General features: G+C 35.6%; 1 protein-coding gene across 4 annotated transcripts in view; it reads left to right on the top strand.

Moving 5' to 3' along the window:
• LOC136030141 (formin-2-like) overlaps window positions 1-26,282 on the top strand; it is a 230,345-nt gene that overhangs the window by 121,617 nt on the left and 82,446 nt on the right. For all 4 annotated transcript variants that reach the window (XM_065708838.1, XM_065708837.1, XM_065708839.1 and 1 more), the window contains 2 exons: window positions 6,954-7,130; window positions 19,758-19,936. In XM_065708838.1, coding sequence (XP_065564910.1) covers window positions 6,954-7,130; window positions 19,758-19,936 — 356 coding nt within the window. The remainder of the gene's footprint in view (window positions 1-6,953; window positions 7,131-19,757; window positions 19,937-26,282) is intronic.

Raw genomic sequence — 26,282 nt, 5'->3', positions numbered from 1 at the left:
TGCGGTTTTACGGAGTAATTTGTTTTCGGTGATTTAGATTGATGTGAATGCCCTTTTAGGAGCTCAATTGTAAATTGAAAATGAACCATTTCTGCAAAGCTTTTGTTGAGGAAGAGAATCGCAGCTAATGTCGCTGTCTCTCGCCATCATCGACACACATTATTTTAGACTCTCTTAATGTTGGTTCAAGCAAGTGCGTGGGAATTTCTTTTGGTTAAGAGACGGGGGCACAACATTAAAAAAAAATGCCAAAAATAGCCAAATTATACCGAGAATGTCATAATTTGGGACTATTGTAAAAACCTTAATGTCTTGAGGGCGAGGAGCAGGGGCACAACGACTTCCCCACGTACGTGCCTTTATTGGCGCATTGTCATTTTTACTGATGTGTATTCAAATAACGGCATCGGCAAGTCAAATGACATTAGAACAAGGGACGCTTTTGTCTTATATTATATAACACACTCAACATCTTGTATCACGAGATACTTTTTTAAGGGGGGAATACATAAAAAATACGTTATTTGTTAAATATTTTTTTGAAAAAATGGAAAAAGGACATCGAATTTGCCCCCCCCCCCCAGATTTTGAAATTTTTATTTGTCCCCTTCTCCATTTTGGGAATTGAAACCAGAAACCGCTGACAACCAGATTTATATTTTGGAAAATGTGTCAATATGTTATGATGTTAAATTTGTTGTATGTTTAGGCCTAAATGTGTACATGATTCGAAAAAGGAAGCTTTCCATACTAACATTGTGTTTGTTCTGTTTTTAGGGGGACTTTCCTTGTAATAACACACTCGAAACAACTGGTTAATTACAGAACCTCTGTGAATGGGATCTTGAGATTCATGGAAGAGTAGATCCCAAGGGCCTGCTCCTGCTTAAGGAGATTTGATACCTCAAAGGATCATCCTATCTCGTTTATTATAAACTTTTTTATTTTATGTGGTCAAACTATCTAAGATTGATTGGGCGGACTTGCCATGACTTATATAGCTTAGATGATAGATCCGAATAAACGACAGAAAACTAGGAGTCGACACATACTCTCCCAGGAATTTTAGAAACATCCTTTAACTTCTCCTGTGTTCTCTTTTGTGGCAGAGATATTCAGTCTTAACGAGACTTAAATCCTGAGAAAGCGTTAATTTATCTTTTTAAATTATACGGAGCATAATTTGTATTTTGAAGTTCAGGGAAAGACAGTCCTTAAAAATTTCCTGGTACATCTGCTAGGAAAACACTAGAAATAGGTCAAAAGCAATATCACTTGAGCAATCAGGCAGCTTAGGGGGTTCCCAGTAGTCTCACCGGCTCTGATGTAAAACCTTGGCGACACTGGAGACGTAAAATTTCGTTGTCTTTTAGATCAATTTTCCCAGTCAAACCACATATTCTCAGTAGCTCTCGATGCTGGCTAGTCCCCTTTGAGAGTTCGCTAATGGACCCTTTGTCTTTGAGATGGTCAACCGATACTGGAGCTCGAAAACTGATTTTTGGTTACCGAATCCCCCTTAAAATCTGTACAAACCTCCAAGGTTCGTCTGAAAACTCTCATTTAAAGTAAATTAATCTAGAAACATGCTAATATATGCCAAAAAAGCCCGAGGATTCACATTTTGATTCTCCTAAAAAACCCTATCCCTAACCTTATAATTTTAGCTTTGTGCTCCTAGGTGGTACATCACCCTTTTTTACCAATTAAGTGTACGGGAGAAAATCGTTGAAGGCACTCAAATTTGTATTCAGAACGATGTTTGTCTCATTTGCATAGTGGAGAAACTGCATTTTTGATGTTGGTTATAATGGTATCTCAAAAATAGCATTAGCTTTATAATTGCGAGATAAACATAATAGTGGAAAGGTAATTTTCAAGAATCGCCATATTAATTCTCGGAGTAGGTCATAGAAGCATTGTATTTTTCCGTGGGCGTGTTGATTACTGAAATCTCTTTTATTTTGGACGGTGTCACTAATGGCGTCACTTCAAGAAAATTTAAGGGACAGGGGGCAAAATATATTTTTTTAATAAATGGGGGCAAAAATGCTCTGTTTTTTCGGATTTTGTCAATGAAAATACCAAAAAGATGTTTTTCATTGAAAATGCCCCTCTCCGCCCAAAGAAGGTATTTTGATAATCCAAGGAGAAAAATATAGAAAGGGGGAGACATGCCCTGTCTGCCCCCTCCCAATCGAAGCCACTGAGCATTATGTTTTGTTGCTGTTATCCTTCTGAAAAAACTGAATTTCTAGAGTTTAGGACTTTCCAATCATAGAATTTCATTGTTCTTGTTAGTAGTTTTTGCGGGTCGCGACTAGACTTTTTGAGGTTCTGTTCAATTTAAAAGCTTTAGCTTGTTCTAGAATTCATATCAAATAGTATTTATGGACGTTAAAGTTGTGTAATTTGACTATTTTCTCTATAGATTCTAACAGTTAAGCTTTTGGTGATTTTGCAACTCCACAATCGATTCCCTCCTCAATAAATTTATGCATACATGCCCAGGAGGCCATATTTTGGGGAGGGGAGTCAGGCGGTAAATAGCGACGAAAACCACACTGCCTTTCTATCACAAACACAAAAACAAGAAGAACAATAGGGAATATCTCAAGATAATAGAGAACAAATTAGAATGAATATTTTGGCCCTATGTCCAAGGGCCAAAAATATATAAGAGGAAAAAACTTACAACAGGATAAAATAAATAAAATTAAAATAAATTTTTCAAAACAGTCCCAGCATCCTTACTTCAGCGAAATTCAACCAGGATTGATAAATAAATTGTGATGAAACGTGGCAATTCATTGAAATGAAAGATAGTGATTTAAAAACTTGTTTTTAATGCCAACCTTGCTTTTTTGGCTGCTGATCTCATAGGTCTATTTATGACAGGCTCTGTGTTAATAACTATTGGTTTTTTATAATATTTCGTAAGGTCATTTTTAATTAAATTTGTGTATAGAGCATTTAGTGAATATTTTCCCAAGTCCCTATTTAAGGAAATATTATTATTAATCTTAAGTCTGATTCCAATTGCTTCTCGAACTACTTGCTTTATGCCTAGGTCATTGCTAACAAGGGCGGATTCTTCAATAAGTATTTTGTGGCTAGGATTTTCAAAAACATAGCTGCTTAAAGCAGAATCAAAAGAAACAGAAGTAATATTAGAATTCAGAGCTTTGGTGATATCATCTCTATGCTGCTGTAGGTGTTTCTCGAAATTCTGGTGAGTTCTCTCTACATAGAATTTGCCACAGTCACAGGGTATTTGATAGACACCTCTTTGAAGAGTAACTGGAGTTTTATCTTTACCAGAATTTAGAAGATATATGATTCCCAATTATTGGTAAATCTTAATCCTAAGTCTTTAAGGATCCTTTCCGGAGATGTGGGGTTCAAAAAAAGAAAAATTGTATATTAGGTTGCATTTTTACAGATGGTGCTAGGAGCTGTTAAATTTTTTTCAGAGTGACATGGAAGTGCTAACCAGATAGAAAAATGATAGGTGATCGCTAATCGAAATGATGAATTGAGATTGCAACCCCCATACTAGATTCTGTTGCTCAAACGAATACACAAGTTTTTACCAGAAAATATTCAATTTAATTGTGTTGCCTTAAAAAAAAGGCGCAATTGAAAATTAAAAGGATGTATTACAAACTGGTTAAACAGATAGTCATGGCGGGACAGTTACGCAAAAGACATTATCAAGGCCTTCAAAAATCGTTTCATTCGATTCGGGCTAATAATCGCGGGACCTCCATCCCTACACAAATACCCAAGACTTCACAACCTTTCCCCGTTTTCAGGATAAATCACACAAATTTTGTTTGTTTTTGCTGTTTTAACAGGTTACCCTCTCCCCTAAACACAAAATTATTGAAACGACAAAAAAACAGGTAAATAACTTCATAATTTAAATTTTATTATTGTCTTTCAGGAAGATATAAATTTGTAAAAAGGATGTTAGCTCAAAAAGGAAAGAAAAATGCTCCATAATGATGACTGTTTTGCAATCATGCAAAACTTCTATTATCATTTTCAGTTGGCTAATGACGTTCCTCGATAATGTATCCCGTTATAGAAGAAAGGTCATGTCACTATCTTCGTCAACTAGGAGAGTCCCAACAGGTCGATTGAGATTGACCGGTGGTTTATTTGTTAATTTTGGCCACCTGCCAGTGCTTCATTACGGGACTGGTCAAATCAACAGAATTCAGTTTATTTGCAAATCGACACCTAAATGCTGTAGCCTACCTGTATTTTAAGAAAATATGTTCAAGCCATCCGCAAATTTGCACTCGAAAAAAATATTCACCAATTAAGAGTTGTATATGGTTGATTTTGTTGCTTCTGAAAGAAGTCCGGTGAATTTGAAATTATTCGGAATTGAAAATTTGATGTGTTTGACCCAGCAGACATTTAGCTCGGGCAGTGGCAAATGGACAATTTTTTTTACACTGTTACCCCTTAGGTGATATCAGGACTTTTTACAGCTTAGAGACCACTTTAAAGGGGGTTCGTTTTGGGGGAGCAAGGTGAGTCAGTTGCCCCCTCCCCAAATAATATGGAGGAAACAACGATTATAAAGTCCATGCTCCTTGACTATCCGGATATGGGCCATCTTACCCCCCTTCTCCAATAAAAATGCTGGAGCTACTCCTATGCCACTTTATGAAAACCATTTCAAATCCCTGACTAGTTAATATTGATTTTGCTTGTTTATTGCAAAAAATTGTGCTTTAACTTATATGATTCGCATTTTATTATCAATTATAAATTTTGTGCCGTTTCAATGGCATCCTTATTTTCTTTGTTGTTCATGAAAGTACAAACTTTGCTCATTTTAACACTTTGGCCCCGAAAAGTTTCGACAACCCTGTGTTACACTTGACCAAACATTCTGCCTGACCGCAACTGTACAATGAAAATTAACTAGGGTCATCAAAATCAGGGGTCGTTGTCTGTTAATAGTAGCGGTGCAGTTCTTTGAACCCAAAAATTTATTGCACCCGCTGTGAAGGTTGCATATTTTATTATATTTTCTTTTTGAAGGATAACATTGGAGGTAATACTGTATTATCTTCTAGAGGAATAAAAAGATCCAAAGAATGGTTCAATCACCAAACAACTCTCAGTAGCGACGTCAATCCATGACTAAGTACGGGGGGATACAAAATGTATTTGTCGAAATTTAGGGCGTCAACTGTGTTGTTTTTTCCTGGCTTTAAATTAAAATACCAAAAAAAGACATTTTTAAAAATGAAAATACTCTACAAAAAGTATTTTCCAAGACATGAGGGGTGGATGAAAATCTAGCAGACAGAAACCCTTCTCTTCCCCTCTTCCGAACTAGCGCACAACATCAAAACCTTATTTATGAACAAGGCACATGGGCAGAAATTTACTTTAGGGGAGAGGCATTTTGGGGAGTTGAGCGTACACTCAGAAAAAGGGCAAAAATAAATGAAGTATATAGCAAATAATTGAGCTTAAACGGACAGTAGTGAAAATCTCGATGTTGAAGGGGGGTACAGGCTCAAATCCCTCTCCTTTATAGTCAATTTCAACTGTGAATGCCCTATCTTGAAGAGTTGCGCTCTAAATAAGATCTGATAGATTTGCTTGTCTATATTCGAATCTTTATAGTTTGTTCAACAAGAAATCTAGCCCCTATGCTGCAATATTTTCTACCAGCTTATATAAGTTCCTCGTTCTTCGATTTATTTGACGGATTTTGCCATACTGTGAACCAAAAAGTAAGCCGGAAGCTTTGAAGAATAAGCCATGGATAATAGGTTGCTTGGATAAACTTGCGAACAAAGAAATAACCGCAATTTAAGGGGAACCTTGGCAATTATGCGTTGTAGGTAGGTAGTGGAAATGGTCGTAAATTTAATCTAAAATCTGGTCAGGGTTAAAGTTCTAATAATTTTTTTGAAATTAAAATGGTATAAAAATATTGATACAGAAAATAGTAAGTTATAAAAACCATCTCGCCATAAAAAAAATAGAAAGCTGCTAACCATATAAAAAAAATGATATTTAATATTTTCTGCATAATTTTTTGCCTTTGCATTTCTGACCACTATAGCGAGTGAGTTAATCTTTTTATTGTCAAAAAAAGGCCATGAACCATTTTTGGGGGTCATGCACTCTTTGTGACAAATTGTATAGGTCAAACCACTTAGCATGTCGCCTAACTTTGTGGCATCGCTTAGTAACTATGATAGTAATGATGAGTAGGAGATGAGGATAAAGATACAACTTGTATATTCGTAAAAGATATATTAAACATTGAAGGCTAGTTCTTTTAGGAATGTAACAAGAAAAACAGAACGAACAGACAGAAATACATAGAAGACATTTAAAACGAAGGTTTTAAGTATAGGCAATAAAGCATTAAGTAATCACTGTTTCTTTTTAAAAATAGTTTCTTAATAAACAGTGTCAACTTAACAGTGACGAAATCTCAAAGATTTACTATTCAAAATTTTACTTTTTATAACAACATAGCGTGTCTTTCCACGTTTTGAAGTTCAATATATTTCGCTTAAATTACAGAGCAACAGGTCGTTTTGCTGAAGAATTCTATTCAAATTGGTTGAATACTACTATAAGGTTGGGTTGATGCTCATATTCCAGTGGAAATAAAACAACAAGTAAAACGTCAACACATGGATCATCAACTGATAAAATTAATGATGAAAAAAGTTTTGCTCTCTACCCCGAATTCTTAATAATTTGTGTTTACGATATTGACTTCAACCTGAATCACTGAAAGATAACTTTATGCTATATTTTTTTAATATCCTTTATTAATGTTATTTGACTTTCACGGCATTGGTCTGTCATTATCTTCTTAATTAACCGAATTCAAAATCTTCCAGAGCTCCTAATTAGGAATTAAAGTTGATTATATCTGTATTATAAATTTTTCGCTTTAGATGAAGATGGGGCACAGAAAAAGACGGGCGAAGGAAAGATTGCCAATTTTTTTGAATCGAATGTCCTACGAAAGGTAGCCAACATCACAATGGAAAGAAATTCCGTTGACAAATCCCCCACCAAGAAGATAAACATTCCGTTTAAACTGGACTTCAGGAACTGCGAAAAATTTGAAGGTAAAATCTTATTATTGTTTATTGCTGATGGAATACAGTTCTTTTGAGGTTTCGGTTTGCTTTCACCCAATGAAGAAAATCCGTTTAGAACAAATTCGTGCATGAACTCTATGGGTAAAAAATCCGTGAAGCCGAAAAGGCTATAGCTTCCTAAAAAAATAACATCAGAACTGCGTGGATCGCATAGAACACTCAAAATTGTTTCTTACAAAAGGGGCTCAAGAATCCCCACTGGAGTTTCCCACTGGAGTTTCCCACTGGAATTTAATGGAACCTGAATGTGATACATAGTGTTATGACCACTAATGTATGTATTATTTGCCAAATTTTTAGGTGCATAATAAATAAATTAAACAGTGTAAAAGAAAAGGACAATGAATACCTCCAGAACCAACTAAAGATCCGCTAAGAGCATTTAAATAGAAAATAGTAAAAACACTTGAACGAACACTAGTAGGGATTCTTGTCCATCATTGAGAAAACACTAAGAATTGGGATCTGCAAGATCAGACAATAAATTGGTTTATTGCAGTCTGTATACGGAGACAATTAGCCTCGGCTCAGTGAAAGACTACATTGTAGCTATATTCTAATTAAATATCTAATTGGTAATTTAGTTATGCTAGGCTATTTACATTTGGCATGCAGCCCCCTATACTATGCGGCTAATGCCCCTGCGGAAAATGCCCTCCCCCAGTAAATATCCCCCAGGAAAATACATCTTCTCCCGTGGAAAATAAGGCTTTCCAAATTTGAGAATCTTATTTGGGTTTTGTTTTTTTATTTTCCGTAGGGGGAAGTAATTTTGACACTTATTTACTATGTGAAAAATTAAGCAAGAAAAACGGGTTTTAATTTCGACAAAGCAGTGAACAAAAAAAAAAAAAGAATTTTAATTAAAAAATATTCCGAATATTTCGGTCCGACGTCCGGGAGCCTTTCTACCGGAAGAAAAACGAAAAGAACGAAAAAAACAAATTGTTTAAAAAATAACACGTACATACAAAACACAATAACTAAACACTCGAAGTGCTTCTCTCATTATAAACAAACTTACGGCACCGATGTTACAACATTAGAAAAAAAACAAAGTTAACAACTTTTGTTATGTTGCAACATCAGTGCTGGAAGCTCGTTTATAATGTGATTAGTTCTTATTAAAAAATAAAATAAAATAAAACTTCGTGGGTCTACTGCTCTTTAAGGGCCTCCCCCAGGACCCTCAGCGTATCCCCAGGTGGTGATATGGGAACGCTCTACAGATATGTTGAGTACTTTCATAGGAGGCACAGACCAAGGGGGGACCTTGTACCTGGGGTCTATAATAGAAACTAGGACACCCTTGCCCGGGGCCATAAATACACTAGGGGGAAGGCCCCTCAGATTTACACTCGACAGGGCCCATCGTCGTGTCCACACGTCCCATGAGTTACAAAGCATCTCCCAATATAATTTTTTAAATTGCATGGTGACGCAGAACGCAGAACCTTTCGGTCAACTCTATTCCCACTCGAGGAGTGGCGCCCCTCAATGAAATCATAGCTTAGTAAAGAACACAGCATTCGCAAGGGATTCTGATTAATGAATAACTCTTCTGGGCTTGTTATGTTTTGACGGGCGTTTTCGGGCTGAAAAACTTGATCCTGAAATTTTTTTTTATCCTGAAAATTCATCTACTATGGAGTGCTTCCCCGTAGTAGCATATATTTGTAGGCATGAATATATAATGAGTCGGATGTAATAGGCTTGGGACTGTCTGTGCAGGAATTCGACTCTTGTTGATAGAAGAGCATCGCCAAGTGTTGAAAACCATATCGTAACCAAGATAACCAAGAAGGGCCCAGGATTGCACAAAGCCTCCATTCATACTAGAGGTCCCAGGGACTTCTTGCTGTCCGGTTCTAAGCCGGCTTAAGTGCTTCAGTGTAGACTTGAGAAGATATGTTTGTCCCCGTCCTGCAGTGTTATCCGGGATCATTGATTTTCCTGAGGCCAAACTAATTTCAGTAATTTAAAGAATATGAAAATTGGAACTTGAAATGTTACGACGGTTAAAGTGGCTATCGAATTGACATTTTGACTGACGAATTCAGAGGATTCAAACTAAACTTATTAGGAGTTTCGGAAACTACATATCCCAGGGGTAGGAAGCATGAGAATTTGTTTACTCATGCAGGGAGGATGGGGTACATAGACAGGGAGTAGGGCTCATCATGAATAAAGAAGCTGCTAAGTCTTGTTTACGCTGGGAAGGTATTAATAATAGAATACTAATTGTTCATTTAATTACTAAAAAGTTCAGGGTATCAGTTATAGTAGTATACGCCCCTGTTTGACCGACTGACGGAGATACTGTGACTCAGATGAATTTTACTTATAGTTATAGGAGCAAAAAGACATCCCAGGTAAAAATATGGTATTTTTACTAGGAGATTCCATCGCCCAGGTGGGTAGAAATAGGAATAGATGACATTCTAGCCTAGGTAAATTTGGTGTAGAAAACAGTAATAACTACTGACTTTTGTAATTTTGTAGCCAAAACAATCTTGTTATAACCAATACAGTGTTTGTCAATATGGCCCATAACTTAACATAGTACTCGTGTGATGGTAGGACATCAAAACTTATTGATCATGTTATAGTAAACCAAGGACTGGCAGGACCAATACAAGATACTAGGGTACAGGAGTGCTGTTATTGATGTTAAAAGTGAAGATCACCATCTAGTAGTGTCTAGGGTTAATTTAAAGCTGAAATTTCGGAAGGTAACTACCTCCCGGGAAGTTATGATGTTGATAGACTTCAGGATGAGAATTGGAGAAAAATGTGGAAGATGGTTGGGATAATTTTAGAAAAACAATTTGTGAAGTTGCTCAAGGTGTCTTAGGGAAGAAAGTTAAGACTGCAGCAAGGAATCAGAGTGAAAAAGCTTTATGTTTAATAGAGAGGAAAAGGGGTATATACAAGAATTATCTGAGTGATATATCATATGAAAACAAAAGGAATGTAAAACAAGTGGAGGAAGTATTAAAATATGAACTAAGGAGGTGTGAAGTGGAGGCCATGGATAAAATTGCCGAGGATCTGGAAATGCAGCTAGACGGCATAATAGTAAAATATTGTACTGACATGTTAATAAATTAAGAGGGAGTAGTCAATCCGGACTTGTCCCAGTTAAAGAAAGAAACGGGCCACAATTAGTGATAAGGAAAGGGTTAAAGCGAGATGGACAGAACATTTGAGAATGTGCTAAACCGAGATACAGTTGCAGGAAAAGATATAGAGGAAAATGAAAAAGTTTGTGATACTTTGGATGTGAGGTAAGATTTGTTTTGTGAGCAAGAGTTAGCGGTAGTGCTAAAAGGATTAAAAAATGATAAGGCTCCAGGTACTGATAGTGTGGTAAATGAGTTTCTTAAATATGGTGGCTCCGAGGTTAGAAATAAGTTACTGAACATTACGAATATGATTATTGAAAAAGGGGAAGTACCTAATGATTATAGGAAAACCCTGATTAAACCACTCTATAAGAAAGGTGATAAGAGTAAGTATTGTTTTTATCGAGGCATTAGTCTGGTCTCCGTAGGTAGCAAATACCTTAGTAATATGATTCTTTTTAGACTGAGAGATGTTATGGACAAAGTTTTAAGAAAAGAAAAGTGCGGTTTTAGAAAAGATAGAGTATGTGTCGACCAAATTTTTGCTCTTAGGTTAATAATTGATAGTGTCTTAGTTAGTGATAGAAGAAGTTTAGCAAAGGTCTTATACTTAATTGGTATACCAGACAAATACATTAAAGTGACTAGTGCTATGTACGAGAGTAATACGGCTGCGGTTAAGGTAGGAAGTAAGGTTAGCAACTAGTTTTGTATTAAATCAGGAATTAAGCAGGGATGTGTTCTATCCCCCTTTATATGGATCGTTTTGATGGACTTTGTCTTAAGAAGCACAGGAAGGCAATGGGAGACCACGGATTCTAATAGGGAGGAAAAACTGTCATGGATTTAGATTATGCTGATGAGTGAAGCATCCTAGATGAAAGTCTGAGCAAAATGAATTAACTTTTAGAATTTTTGCGAGTTCAGCGTGTTAGAATAGGTTTGAAAATTAATGTTAAGAAGACTAAGTCACTAAGGCTAGGAATAAGTGAAGATGAAAAGGTGACGATGGTTAACGAAAAGACTGATCAGGTGGGCAGCTTCACTTACTTTGGTAGTATTATTAGTAAATACGGAGGGAGTAGTGAAGATGTTAAAAATAGAATAGCCAAGGCTCAGGGCGTTTTTCACAATTAAAAAAAGTTTGGAAAAAAAGGAAGATAAGTCTGCAAGCCAAGATTTAAAACATTGGAAGGTACAGTGATGACTGTGGTCAAATATGGCTCTGAAGCATGGGCGCTTCGAAAAGCGGATGAATATAGATGTTTTCCAGAGAAATTGCCTACGGATTGTTCGGGGTACCCGGCTGACTGATCGTATTTCAAACAGTAGGCTGTACGGAAAGTGTAGTTCAATCCTACTTTCTATGGCTGTAATGAAAGAAAGGTTGAGATGGTTAGGGCTCGATCTGCGAGTGAAGGATGACATATTGTCGAAGATTTTCTTTTTCGGCCAACCGTCTAGGGCTAAACAGAAAGCAGAACGTCCTCGTTTGGGCTGAGAGGATGTCATAAAGAAATATTTCAAGGAAATGGGAAGTTCTTGAGAGGGTGTAAAGAGGGAGGCTTTGAATAGATTGGGATGGAAGATGAGCGTGCGTAGCTGTGTTGGCTTCAGCCAGCTTGGTGCTGCGGTAAGTTGTTAGTAGTAGTCACTTTTTGTGTTATTTTCTATAAGCTTTTTTTTCTTTTCGTTTTTTTCCGTTGAGAAAGGCGCTTGGACGTTGGGCTGAAATACTCGAAATATTTTTTAATTAAAATATTATTTTGTTTTCATTTTTTGTTCGCTACTTTGCACATAAGAGGGGGGGGGGTAAAGTATTTGGACAGTTTCAAGTCAAAAAACAATTCTTACTTCATAATATACAGAAAAAAAGTTTTGATTTTGCTCCTTACTTTCAGTTGCAAAAACTTGTTTTATTTTTAACTTTAATACTGATCATTCTTAAACATTACCGGGAAATCTCCTCTCTCTTCGTGAATAATTTCGGTACATGTCTATTATACTCCACTCACTCATGTTTAAGATGTGTAAAACTCAAAGAAACCGTTTCGTCGTTAGTTTCTTTGTTACATTAGAAAAAAATTGGGCTTTATATTTTTTCACATTAGGAGAGGGAGTCTTAAGTATAGCGAGTCTACATGCAAAATACGCTAGGTACAATTATTCTGTAGATTATTAAGTAAGAATTTTTTTATGACTTTGTTTTCATTCTTTACGCCCCCCCCACCTATGTTTCCCATCAATTCGGTCACTTGTCTTTGTCTTGTCTCGTACTAAGCTGAAAGCAAACGAAGAAACCTGGTTATTCTCGATCTCTATACAGCGTAAACTTGAGTGAGTGGGGTACAATACACAAATACCAAAATTCCTTTTCCCTACGGGAAACAAAAAACAAAACAGAAACAAAACACCAATAAAATTCTCAAATTGGGAAAGCCTTATTTTCCACGGGGGTGTTTCTGCAGAGGGGGTATTTTCGACGGGGAGTGTTTTCCGAAGGGGGGTGTTTTTCATGGGAGAGCTGTTTTCTGAGGGTTAACGGCTAGAACCGTTTTAGGTAGCCTAAAAAGGAAACAAAATTGCCAAATGCTAGATAGCATTGATGATTTTTTTTTACTCCAGCGCACATTTCTGTTCTTAAAACTTTACTCTTTGCAGTAGACTAAAACTGTCAGGAAAATTAAACTGAGAAACCCAAAAAGATTTAGATTTATCGTGGGTACAGTTTACATGCGCTTGGCTATCTTGATTAGGAATGAGAATTAAGCAGCTGAATGACATCTGATATTTTCCCCCCTTTTTTCCAATACCACACTACCTCTCCCTGTCGAACAAATAAAGGTTCAAGTGGGGATAAGCTCATTTATTAGACAGTGAAAACAGATATAAAAGTCTCGATATGTCGATCACATGTACAGCGATCGTCTTCATACATTGCTGATGACGATTGCTGTACATGTAATCGAAATATCCAGACTTAACCCCATTTGAAATTTGTTCGTAATGTCATCTGAACTTTGTCTCTTAGTGCGTTTGCATCCTGCCGTGGTGACGTAAGGTGTTTCCCCCTGCAAATAGGGTATATATGGAACCGTAGGGTCTTTAATGTGATTCGACCAGAATATAAAAATATTTTAGAAGAGGTCATTCTTGAGATCTAAAGAGAAATTGAATATGTCGGGATTCTGACTTTTTTCAAATACTGCCAGTTTAAATTTACACCATTTCATAGAACATTTTCAATTGTGGTTATTTCTGGATTTTTTCCGTGATTTTTAACCTCATTGTTTTTACTGCACAAATTGACCAGACGGAAACATGATCTTGTAAAACTTAGACGATTTTGTGAAACAAACGAATAAAAAAGGGTGGAGTTAAAAACTCCCTTTCTTTTTTAATGCAAAATTCATTCTCTTGTCAATAATACCTTCATTATGACTATGAAAGACCTTTTTCGTTCCGCTATCAATCCGTGACTAATGCATTGAAATTGGTAAAATATTTAGGAAAAGCCGACACGAACCTTCATTACATTTTGAACTAAAAAATAAAAAGATCGTATCACCTTTGTGGTCCGTTGTTGAGTTTAATGGATAATTAATGTCCGTTGCCAAAATATTAGAGGCATTGACCGGATTCCAAAGTTTTTTTTGTACCTGAATACTCCCTTGGGCTTTGGAGCATAACTTATATAATGAAAATTAGAAATCATTTTGTTAAGTATTCCTTTGATAAACTTTATTTTAATTTGTATCAACACCCTATTTTTCCCTACATATTAGAAGGATCCCCCTGAGCCTTTTAAAGTTTTCCCTAGGTAATTTTGTCAAATATGTAGGCACAAGCTATATGAAGATGAACCAAGTAACTACAGCAACCAGTTTATTCTCATTCTATACTTGCTATTTTTTGCGTCGTAACAGAGACAGAACAAGAGACAACAGTTGAAAAACGAATAGAAAACACGAAAAAAAATACAAGTATAGACGGGCGATAATTGAACACATTTTTTTCAGTAAATGTCAATCTCCTTTGGTCCATTATAGGAACAATCTTCTTTTTTTTTCATCGGAACCAGTGCTGCTATGAATAGTGTTAAAGTACTCTTTTAAGTATTGTTGATCAAAGTAGCATTTCAGTGCTTTTATTAGCACTTTTCGCGCAAGTTGTATTTTTTAATGCTTGTTTGCAAAATAGTACCTTTTAGCATTTTTTGTTCCAAAGAATATTTTCAGTAATAATTTTCTAAGTAAAAAAGAAAAAAACATTATTTGTAAAGTAGTGGATCAAGAGAACAGGAATTTGGGAATCCACACCGACCGAAGAAGCTTCGTTTTAGAGCTTGAGAGTTTATTTTCGTTTAGTATACTATTAACTGTTTCATTTTGAGTTACTGGATTTAACCATAATGTTGTAATCTATGTAGTGAGCTTGTATGTAAAACGAAAATTCTAACTGGACTGGAATTGGTAGTGTAAAAGTGAACTAGTTTAAGACGAAAATGATGTGAGTGGGTATTGCACCATATAACCTCCTGACATACATATATATATATATATATATCTTGTGTCAGAAGAATGTTAAGGAAATCAAGCAGTTTTTCTATATTAGTTCAATTGTCTGCTAAAATGGAAATTTAAATGCAGACATGAACAAGAACAAGTGTGACAAAGGCGAATTCTGTCTTTGGTCGTCGTCCTAGTAAAATATTTCCCACACCCAAATCAGCCGCCTCGATCATATTTTCGTCAGAATCAAGGGCAATGACACAGATGCAAATAGTAAAGGTGGATGCTATCCAGAAGAAAAAACGGAGCAAACTTGAACGAATTAGATGCCTTGACAGGGCAAGGAACACGGAGATCCTCCGGTCCTTTAAATTGCTCCCCCCACTATCTGATCAGTTCAAGTCTGACTTGGCTAAGTTTGTATGAGCATCTACTTTGCCTCTCCGCTCAGACACCCGCCCGACATATCTTCGCGTTTGACTCAGCTGCAAACGGCTAGAGACTTATCGGGGGAAGACCACGTAAAACTATGGAAAAACATCATTCCCAGTCGATTTGCTACCGGAAGGAATGACCTTAATGGCCTCACCCAAATAAAACCTCCAGGCCTCACCCAAAACAAACCACTCCGAAAACGCCCAATGACGTCATTTTCTTGTTGCTTTTACGCTGACAACACTGCTGAGTAAGAGCTTAAGTCAATCTTGAAAGTTATAAAACAGAACCAGCTTATATTACAATTGGAAAATTCCTTCTTACTGTGATTTTTTCTCTTTTATTGACTCATAGATTTATGAATCACAATTAAGATTTGAATCGTATAATCATATAAAAGTCATTTCAAATCAATAAAGATTAATCTGAAAAGAATGGGTAATTTTAAATACGATGCGGCTGGTGATGCTAAAAAATTAGTTTGACTGCTCATTTAAAAGTAGAGACAAATTAGAAATTTTTATGCCAAATGCGTACATCTAGAAAGAAGATGTCATCTAGAAAGAAGTTTCCCGGGAGCTTTTGGATATTTTGGCTGAGCAGAAACAATTTGCAATTAGTTTGATTTCTTAAACCACAAATTAACTATCGCGCAGATTTGCTAATAAACAATTAGCCGGAACCAAGCGAATAGTGTATGGTTAACATCTAGTTGAGGTGCTTTTAGCGACGCCGAAAAGTAGTTGGAAGCTGTCGATACCGATTATATAGCCTGAATTACGGCCAGCAAAGGTATTTCCGAGTACCTACCTCCACCTGTCAAGATTCTGGCTTTTCATGAACTTGAAATGTCTTTGGGCTACGTGAGTGAAACTTACGGAAATAGTTCTCAAGCCCAAATTAGAGCCGGGGAAGGTATTTTTAAGCTCCTAGCTGATCATAGTTATGCACAGCCTACTCTTTAGGAAAACTGAAGGACCGCCACAACTGAATATAAAATAATATATGGGCAAACTAGGATTGCGTTTCATAAAACGAATCAAAACAAAAACACAAAATGCAGATGTTGTGATTCATGCAATTTGTGATAAACATGTTTTTAGAGGCAGTAATTTTGCTCCAGACTAGTCCTTTTCGACGGTCTTTGGTAGTACTAAAACTTAGTTCAAATACCAATCATTGCAGGAACCCAACCCGTCTATATTGTAGTGAATCCAGATTATCTTAACTGACAAAAGGAAATGACACTTTTCACGCGTAAATGTACCGAGGGAGGAGACGTACCTATCAAAGCCGATTGAAAATTTGTCATCTGTGTAATTTGGATTCAACAATGAGCTAAGGGATGTTGAGTTACTTCTCACATTCGTGTTGACAATTATAGTATGCAACATGTAAACAAGTATGTGTTGTGTGGATTCGTCAAACCAAACATAAAGAGGAATTGTTATGAATCAATGAAGAAATTCGTAAGAAGCATGAAATTTCGGTGTACAATTAGCGTATCTGACTAATTCTTTTAAGAATATGGTCTCACTGCAAATGATGGCCTCTTAAAAGTAAAATGACCCAGTTTTGCACCATTGCACCTTATATGACATACATTTGAGCGATTAAAGTTTAAAGTTAGGTATTTATGGGCGGACATGCATGGATATAGATACACAGGGCTCAATATCATCTCCTTTGTCTAGGTGCGCACAGAGAAGGGTAGTGTTTGGGGCAGTGTTGTAAAAGAATTTGAATGCTTTCCTAAGTATTTAAAAATAAATTTGGGTACTTATGTATTATACCACCAACACTCAAGTTTACGCTTTGTAAAACTCGAGAACAAACCGGTTTTATCTATCTGTATTAAGAAACAATTAGCTTACGCTCAGTCGAAAACAAGTGACAGAATATATTCAAATTAGATAGTTTGAGCTATATATTTGCTCATTAGGGAGGGGGGTGTAGGTTAGGTTAGTCCCACCCCTACACTCTAATTTGCAAAGATATAGCTCGAACTTGTTTCAAAAGTATTATGTTTTCATCATGTTTTGGTATTTTTCATTAGGATTAACTCCTGAACTAAGTGTCTGACCGATTTTTTCAAGTAAAATCAAGTAGTTCGTGGTAACGAACTTTAGGTAAGGAGTACCCTGGCTCAATAGTAAACGGAACTCTAAACAAGAGCTAAGAGCTCATATGGCACTTGTGATGAGGTCGGAAAAGCCAAGAGCTCATATAGTATGAGGTCTAGCAAAATTCTAAATTCTAAAAGCCTTAAATTCTAAATGCAAAATTCTAAGAATCAATTGATTGCTTTAAAAGGAAAATCAGAGGCTTAATGCCGGTGAATTTAAAATAAGAGCTCTGAGTCACGAGGTCCTTCTAAATATCAAAATTCATTAAGATCCGATCACACACTCTCAAGTTAGAAATACCTCATTTTTTCTAACTTTTACTCTCCCTTCATCCCCCCAGATGATTGAATCGGGAAAAACGACTTTATAAAGTCAATTTGTGCAGCTCCTTGACACGCCGACCAATTTTCATTGTCCTAGCACGTCCAGAAGCACCAAACTCGCCAAAGAACTGAACAACACCCCCTAACCCCCCCTAAAGAGAGCGTATCCAGTACGGTTACATCAATCACGTATCTACGACATTTGCTTATTCTACCCACCAAGTTTCATCCGAATTTTTCCACTCTAAGCGTTTTCCAAGATTTCCGGTTTCGCCCTCCAACTCCCCTCAATGCCAACAGATCTGGTTGAGATTTGAAATAAGAGCTCTGAGCCATGAGTTCCTTCTAAATATCAAATTTCATTAAGATCCGGTTACCCCTTCTTAAGTTGAAAATACCTCAATGTTCTAATTTTTCGAAATTAACACCCCCCGGCTCCCTCAAAGAGAACGGATCCATTCCAACTAGGCCTATGTCAATCACGTATCTATAACTTATTCTTCTTATCAGGTTTCTTCCCATCTTCTTATCAACTTAATCTTCCCATCAAGTTTCATCTCGATCTCTCCACTCTATGCGTTTTCTAGCGTTTTTCAGCTGTGAGTCACGAGGTCCTTCTAAATATCAAAATTCATTAAGATCCAATCACCCACTCGTAAGTTAAAAATACCTCGATTTTTCTAATTTTTCCTCTCCCTTTAGCCCCCCAGATGGCCGAATCGTTGAAAACGACTTTATCAAGTCAATTTGTGCAGCTCCCTGACACGCGTACCAATTTTCATCGTCCTAGCACGTCCAGAAGTTCCAAACTCGCCAAAGCACTGAACCCCATCCCCCTAACTCCCATAACGAGAGCGGATACAGTCCGGTTACATCAATTATGGACCTACGACATTTATTAGCGTCTTCCAAGATTTCAGGTTTCCCTTCCGACTTCCCCAATGTCAACAGATCTGGTCGGAAAATTTTTCTAACTTTTCCAAATTAACAACCCCCAGCTCTCCCAAAGAGAACGGATCTGTTCCAGTTATGTCAATCACGTGTCTATAATTTGTGCTTATTCTTCCCATCAAGTTTCATCCCGATCTCTCCACTCTAAGCGTTTTCCAAGATTTCTGGTTTCCAAGATTTCCGGTTTCCCCCTCAAACTCCCTCCAACGTCACTGGATACTGTCGGGGTTTTAAATGAGACTTTTAATTCACAAGATACTTCTAAACATCAAATTTCCTTAAGTTCTGATCACCCGTTCGTAAGATACAAATACCTCATTTTTTTCTAATTTTTCCGAATTACTCTCCCCCCCCCAACTCCACCAAAGAAGGCAGATTCGGTCCGGTTATGTCAGTCACTTATCTTGGACTTGTGCTTATTCTTCCCAGTTTAAATTAGTGTCCTACATAGATACAAATACTTGATGAATCAGCCATCTTTGAGTTTTGAACATGCCATATGCATTCTATTCAATGGCAAAAGAAATGAAAAGAATCTAGCCAGACATGAATTGTTTTAATTACGAAGAATGTTTTCGAAAATGACAGTGTTCTTTCTCTCTTAATCACCTGCTTAATTGTTTGCTCTGCTCTTTTTTCATTTTCAAACAACAACTCAAAATATTCATAGATCTCTTAAAAAGAGAAAGTGTCGCGAAGTTTTTTTTTTAAAACAAGTTACTGCTGTTACCAGAGAATATGGGTCGGGGGGAGGGAGGGAAGGGGATAAACATTGCTCTAATACTCCTCCCAACACAATTTAACGGCTTGTTCCTTTGCCTACGCTATAGAATTATTTGTTCTGTATCTATTTTACACGTTGTGCAATAGATAACTAAGTGGGGTTTAGGAAATGGAACTTAAAATTGGCAGCTCATAAAATCAGGATTTGAAATTGATTTTCTTGTCCTCGTCGTCTATACGTAACTTTCACAAAATTACAAATTTTAATATTATTATGAAATTCAGTTTTGTCTGAAGCAAAAATAGCCTCAACGCACATTTGTTCCCTCTTTTTAAAAGGTAATCGTTTGGCAATATGCATAAAATATTAGAATTTGTTTCATATTAATCATTATTTTAGGTCACTCGCTTGTCAATTGGCTGTTGAGTGAATTGGACGAAGGAAATCATCAAAGACATTCCGTTGTGCAGCTGGAAGTTCGACAACTAATTATTGAGTTCTGCACCATGCTTTTGCATGCTGGCGTCATAAGACCTGTTGAGGATCCTAACATCAACGGAGTAGATATGAACTTCAAGGTATAGAGAAAACTCGTTTCTAACGACCTTGAAATATCTAGTACCTAAAAAAAACTTAGGTTTAATTTTACATTTCTCTCAAAAATAAAAAAATATTAAAGTAAAAGCAATGTTTTCTTTAAATCAACTTTTTTTTATTATAGACAGTGAAACTCCAAATTAAAACAAACCCTAATAGGTGAAAATCTGGCATTTGGCCAACTTAGACCCTTTTTCAGCCATAGAAAAAATAACAGCAAGAGAATGCACTTAACAAACTAACTATCAGAATTCAAATTGATTCTTCAAAATCGCCCAAGACCGTTAAAAATTGATCAACGAATAGTAAAACTGATTGATGCGTAGATTTAGACAAAAAGGGTAGTTCTGGGCAATGTATATAATATCCTGTTTTTCCTATTTCTAGAAAAAAAAGAACATAAAAGGTTAGTTTCACCAGTAAACTTTACTTAGGCGTCGCTATTGCTCTGTTTATGATTGTTATGTTATGTTATGTTTTCTCTGTTATGTTTATGATGTTATTTATTCAAAAAGAGTTTATTATGGATTTCTGTTGTAATTTAAATGAGGCAATGCATTTTTAATTTTCTTATGAATATTCACCGAAACCAGACACTAACAGGATTTAAATGAAAACAAATCTAAATACCGACCACATTTAAGTCAGGGCGGATTCTCAAGGAATCTTCTTATACCTCCAATGTTAAACATTTGGAGTTGGTGTGACGTTCCTGAATTTGGTATTTCGGAGGTTTTTATGTCAATAGAAATAAAAAAATCTGATGAATGTTTTCGATCTAATCAAATCTAAAGCCGACAATTATTTTTTTTATAATTCCAAAATAATTATAAAACCTGTTTCGGGTTTGCATTCTAGATTGCTATACTTGACACTGTTGTTGTGGGGTATAAAAAAAAGAGCAAAAAATTTTCTATTCAACTATCAGAAACTTAATTTTATTATATATACTTCCTGGCTACAATCCCTTCAAATACTTTACATATTTGTGTTCCGAATTCAAAAATTCCCCTCAAAAGACTAGATCCAACTATAATTGGAGCGTGTGAGAAAGCATAAATTACACCAAGGGACTAACCACTTGGATTGTTCAGGAGCGATTCAGTCAAGTATTAGTTACTTGTAACCTGTTTAAACAGAGTCTAGAGAATAAGTAGCGTGCATACATCAAATCGCCGGTTAATAAATAAATAAAAAAATTATATTGTATAAATAATTACTAGAAGAATTGCTAAGGATAGCCTCCGCCTAATCGTAATTTTGAGTGAGAAACCACTTAAGTTCAACCTTCTTATGTTTGTTTAGTTAAAGCGACGAAGAAAACTGATACCTTTGTATTTGACCGAGTTGCCGCCTAAGAAAAAGAATTGACTAAGGAGTAAAATGCTTGGACTTTGGCTAGGCCTTAAGTGAAATTTTCAAAATGCCTGCAATTCTATAAATTTTCAATAAATTATAATTTTCAATACTTTCATCGCTACTTGTTCATTTGTCTTTGCTAGACAAAATATCGTCTGTTCCTTGGGCTCGTAAAGAACATGATTTATGTGACCGTATACTGTGCAAGATTGAAGCCCACCTACGTTTACAAACCTATCTGGACACCCCTCTTCTTATAGCTGTTTAATTCATGACTAAAAAGATTCCCCTGTTACATCAAATTTATCGACAAATTTTCTCCAGCTTGTTTTGCGGAGTTAAATCTTGAATGTTAAATCTTAATCACCTCAAGATTGTTACAGGTAACTTAACAATGTCCCGTGCATCACTATATACGTATGTTAAAATTAGCCATGCGTTTTTTAGCTACAGTTTAATTATAAACTGTTTTCTCTAAGATTTTGGTGATGAATTACGGCAAACTGATTAAAATAGTTTTTATCCCAAATTGAATTACCCTAAATTTAATTATTTTATTTGTTATTTGATATTCATAACAATTGTCATTACTAATTTCGTGCCGGCTGTTTTTATCCTTTCAGAACTGTTTTCATAGCCTTATTTAAAAAAAAAAAATGAGTTTAATCCAGCGTCGCTAATTCACTTCCCTAATTTACTCGTTCGAGTGAGACAATTGAAAAAAGGCCCATCAAAAACGTTGCAGAGCCAAAATTTCTTTTGCTCTCTAGCTGGAACGATTGTTATGGTGTCCGCGTCTATATGTCGGAACACAATTGTGCATCTTTCTAGCGGAAGTTTCCACATCATAAATTTTAAACAATGAGACAGGACATATATTTTTTATTTAGTTTTAATGTTCCTTCTCACCTGACCTTTCCGTTGAGATGAATTAAATTTTAATGAGCTCAAACATTTATATTTTATAAGGCTTGACTGATGGATCTTCTTTTTAATGCTGCCTTATGTCAGCTCTTTCAAATCGATGTTCCATTACAAAAAGCGACCCTAGTAACTTCTTGTGAAAATACTAACGATAAAAGGTTTTCCCAATTTTATTTTGCTAGTAAAAGTTATGCGTTATTCATACCGACATACAAGTAAGAAGAATCCCTTTTGAGCTCCCCCCCCCAGTGTTAAGAATTTCAACCATTAATCATATGTATTCTTATATCTCATATAATTCACCTATTTTTTGAATCTTTGGTTAAATTGCTGTTTATGACCTAGTTACAGAACGGATCACAGGAAGAATCATTTGAAGGATTTTATATATTTTTAAAGACAAATTAAGGCACTTATGTATTATATGCCACTTACTCTAGTTCACTCTGTGTAAAACGCGTGAGCATACCAGTTTCGTCGCTAGTTTCTTTCAGCTTAGCTTGAGTCAAGACAAAGACGAGTGACAGAATAGATGGGTAATATATAATTGGGGGGAGGGGTAAAGCATTTGAACAGTTTGAGGTTAAAAACAATTCTTACTTCATAATATGCAGAAAAATTGTACGTAACACATTTTGCATGCAGACTCGCTAAACTCCCCGCCCCCAATATGCAAATATATAGTCCAAATTTGTTTCTAAAGTAACGAAGAAACTAACGTAGAAACCGGTTTGTCCTCAAGTTTTACACAGCGTTAACTTGATTAAGTGGTGTATAATGCACAAATACCCAAACTAAATCCTTCAATATCATCGTATTCTGCCAAATGTCTAAAATTACCATCATTCTAAAAAAAGTATAAAAAAATCCCACCGATTGTTGATAACAGTTAAAAAAACCCCTGAAAAACAATTTTCAGTTTTTTAGCTCTTCTGTAAAAACGAAAAAAAGAAAAGAAATAGGTCGTTTAACATTACACATTTTGGGTTGTTAAAATTCCTCCCACTGTTATTAAAACGTCTTCTATAGACTAAACCACATAGTGAACAATGACTTGTTAGTAAGACAGATTTTTCCGCAGTAATGGATTTTCCGAAAGGTTCACTGAAGACATTCGGCATCTGATAACATTAAAATGGGGCTCCCATGGTGCAAATAAAGTTATTCATAAAGGTAATAAATCGTATTCTTCCTATGACTTGGTCAACTTTATTAAACTTGAAAAAAGGCTAACTTGTTCAACTTTTCCGACTAAGTCAGCTGGGTCTAACCAAGTATTGCTGATACCGAGACACCAAAATTGCTGCAATGGCGAAAGGGTGAGGTGTTATGTCAGTAAGATTTTTGTGTAGTGAGGTTTTTGTGTACTTTTTCGATAAGTTTATTGACTCCATGTGAGCCTTGCGTAAGATTACATAAAAAAAACTAGTTTTTTTAACTGAAAGTAAAGAGTGACATTAAAACTTAAAACGAACAGAAATTACTCCGTATATGAAATGGGTTGTCCCCTCCGCAATCCCTCGCTCTTTATGCTAAAGCTTTTAATTGTTTTAAAAAGTATAATTGTGGCAAAGAGTCAAACTTTAGCGTAAAGAGCGAGGGATTGCGGAGGGGACAACCCATTTCATATACAGAGTAATTTCTGTTCGTTTTAAGTTTTAATGTCGCTCCTTACTTTCAGTTAAAAAAACTATTTTTTTATATGTAATTTCTGAACCTTTTTGAATTAATGCATGTTTGATTTTGGCTCTCCACACATTAATTATTAAAATGAAATTTGCATATTAATTCCTTTTTTGGCTAAATGGCTTTCTCTTACTTTTGATCAGACAATTTTGAGAAATAAGGGATGGGGAAGGAGGCCTAGTTGCCATGCAATTTTTCGGTTACATAAAAAGGCAACTATAAATTTTAATTTTTTACGATTTTTTTTATTAGTAAAAAACATACGTAACTTAAGAATTAACTTACGTAACAAACTTTTATATTCTTTAATTTTTATTATGTATACGAGGGGGTTTGTACCCTCGTTAATACCTCGTTCTTTACACTAAATCGTAAGTTTTGTCCCAATTCTTTGAGAATGACCCCTGAATCAGAAAGGCCGAAGAATAAATATCTGAAATTACTAAAAATACTATAACATAAAGAGCGAGGTATTTATATCCTCCTAAATACCTCGCTCTTTATGCTATAGTATTTTTTAGAACCCCTCATATGCGTAATAATCTCTGTTCGTTTTAAGTTTCAATGCTACTCTTTACTTTCAATTGAAAAAACTTTTCCATGTTTATTTTTGAATTGTTTTTTATAGTAATTTTAGAAAATCCTGCGCCCTTTTCATTGAATTTCTGTTCTCCCATGACATATTTCTCCAAGGAAAGATCCTCCCACATAGCCCCTCCCCTCAACCCCGCCCCCAAAACCAAAAAAAAAATCCCCTGAAAACGACTGTACACTTCCCAATAACCATTATTATATGTAAACACTGGTCGAAGTTTGTAACTTGCAGCCCTCCCCCAGGGAGTGGGGGAGTAAGTAATACCCAAAGACATAGTTATTATGGTTTTTGACTATGCGGAACAAAATGGCTATCTCAAAATTTTGATCTGTTGACTTTGGGGAAAAAATAAGCGTGGGAAGGGGCCTAGGTGCCCTCCAATTTTTTTGGTCACTTAAAAAGGGCACTAGAACTTTTCATTTCCGTTAGAATGAGTCCTCTTGCGACATTCTAGGACCACTTGATCGATACGATGACCCCTGGGGAAAAAAAAAACAACAAACAAATAAACACGCACCCGTGATTTGTCTTCCGGCAAAAAATACGAAATTCCACATTTTTGTAGATAGGAGCTTGAAAATTTTGCTATAGGGTTCTCTGATACGCCGAATGCGATGGTGTGATTTTTGTTAAGATTCTATGACTTTTAGGGGGTGTTTTCCCCTATTTTCTAAAATATGGTAATTTTTTTCAGGCTCGTAACTTTTGTTGACAAAGACTAAATTTGATGAAACTTATATATTTAAAATCCGTTTTTTAGAGTTTCGTTTACTATTGAGCTGAGTCGCTCCTTACTACAGTTCGTTACCACGAACTGTTTGATTTGAGGAGACTCATGATCGGAAATTCAGAAGCCTCGGAAGAATTAATTGACTTACTGAAATCCGATTTGGATTATGTTAAGCTGTAGCCTGAAATCAGAGTTACCATATTTCAAGGCTTCCCAGGTTTTCAAAAATTGTTTGTAAATAACAAAATAAGATTAAAGAACGAATTATATAAGTATTTAAAGGATTATTTTATAACAATTTTGAAATATGAATTTTCAAAAAATTTATATGATTTTAAAAAACAAACATTATCGATAAGTGTTTTAAAAAAAAGTTTCTGAATAAATTATTATGTATAAAATATTGGTTATAATATATTTTTTCAAAAATTTGTCCCAAATTTGGCTGAAAATGATATAAAACAAATATTCTGCAAATAAATCTGTCGATACAGAGAGTCGAAACAGGCAATGTGGCTAAATAAATATTTCATAACAAGAGGTTTCTACGCAGTTTTTCCTATTTTTAAATGTGGTCAGTAAAGATATTTTGATCAGTCTGATTGAAATGCAAAAAAAGTTATTTTGACGTCCATAAATATAAGAAGTTGATTTTTCATACAGAAAAAAATATTAGATTTATGTAAGATACACAGAGGGTAATCCAAGTCGGAATAGGTCATAAGATTAGAGTAGGGCATCTTCTTGGTCAAGGGGTGAGAACTATTTGGAAGTTCAAATTCAAAGAAACACGAGGGAGTTTAATTTTGAATCGCTGTTGTCATCAGGAATGAGGGGCCATGTAATGTAATTTGACTTACTAGTGTACCTTTCTAATATTTTTACCAGCGTCTATATTTAGCGTTCTAATGTTAATTAAGGCAACTGATAGCCTCATAGTAACAACTTGGAATGATAAGCTAATACTTGAAACATAAGTACTTTTGCTACTTGTCAATTATATCGACCACAGCCAAAAATAGTGAAACTATGT

Source organism: Artemia franciscana, chromosome 8 (assembly GCF_032884065.1).
Source record: "Artemia franciscana chromosome 8, ASM3288406v1, whole genome shotgun sequence".
NCBI lineage: Eukaryota > Metazoa > Arthropoda > Branchiopoda > Anostraca > Artemiidae > Artemia > Artemia franciscana.
Note: the sequence above shows the minus strand (reverse complement) of the source record. Positions and strands in the feature narration are given on the sequence as shown.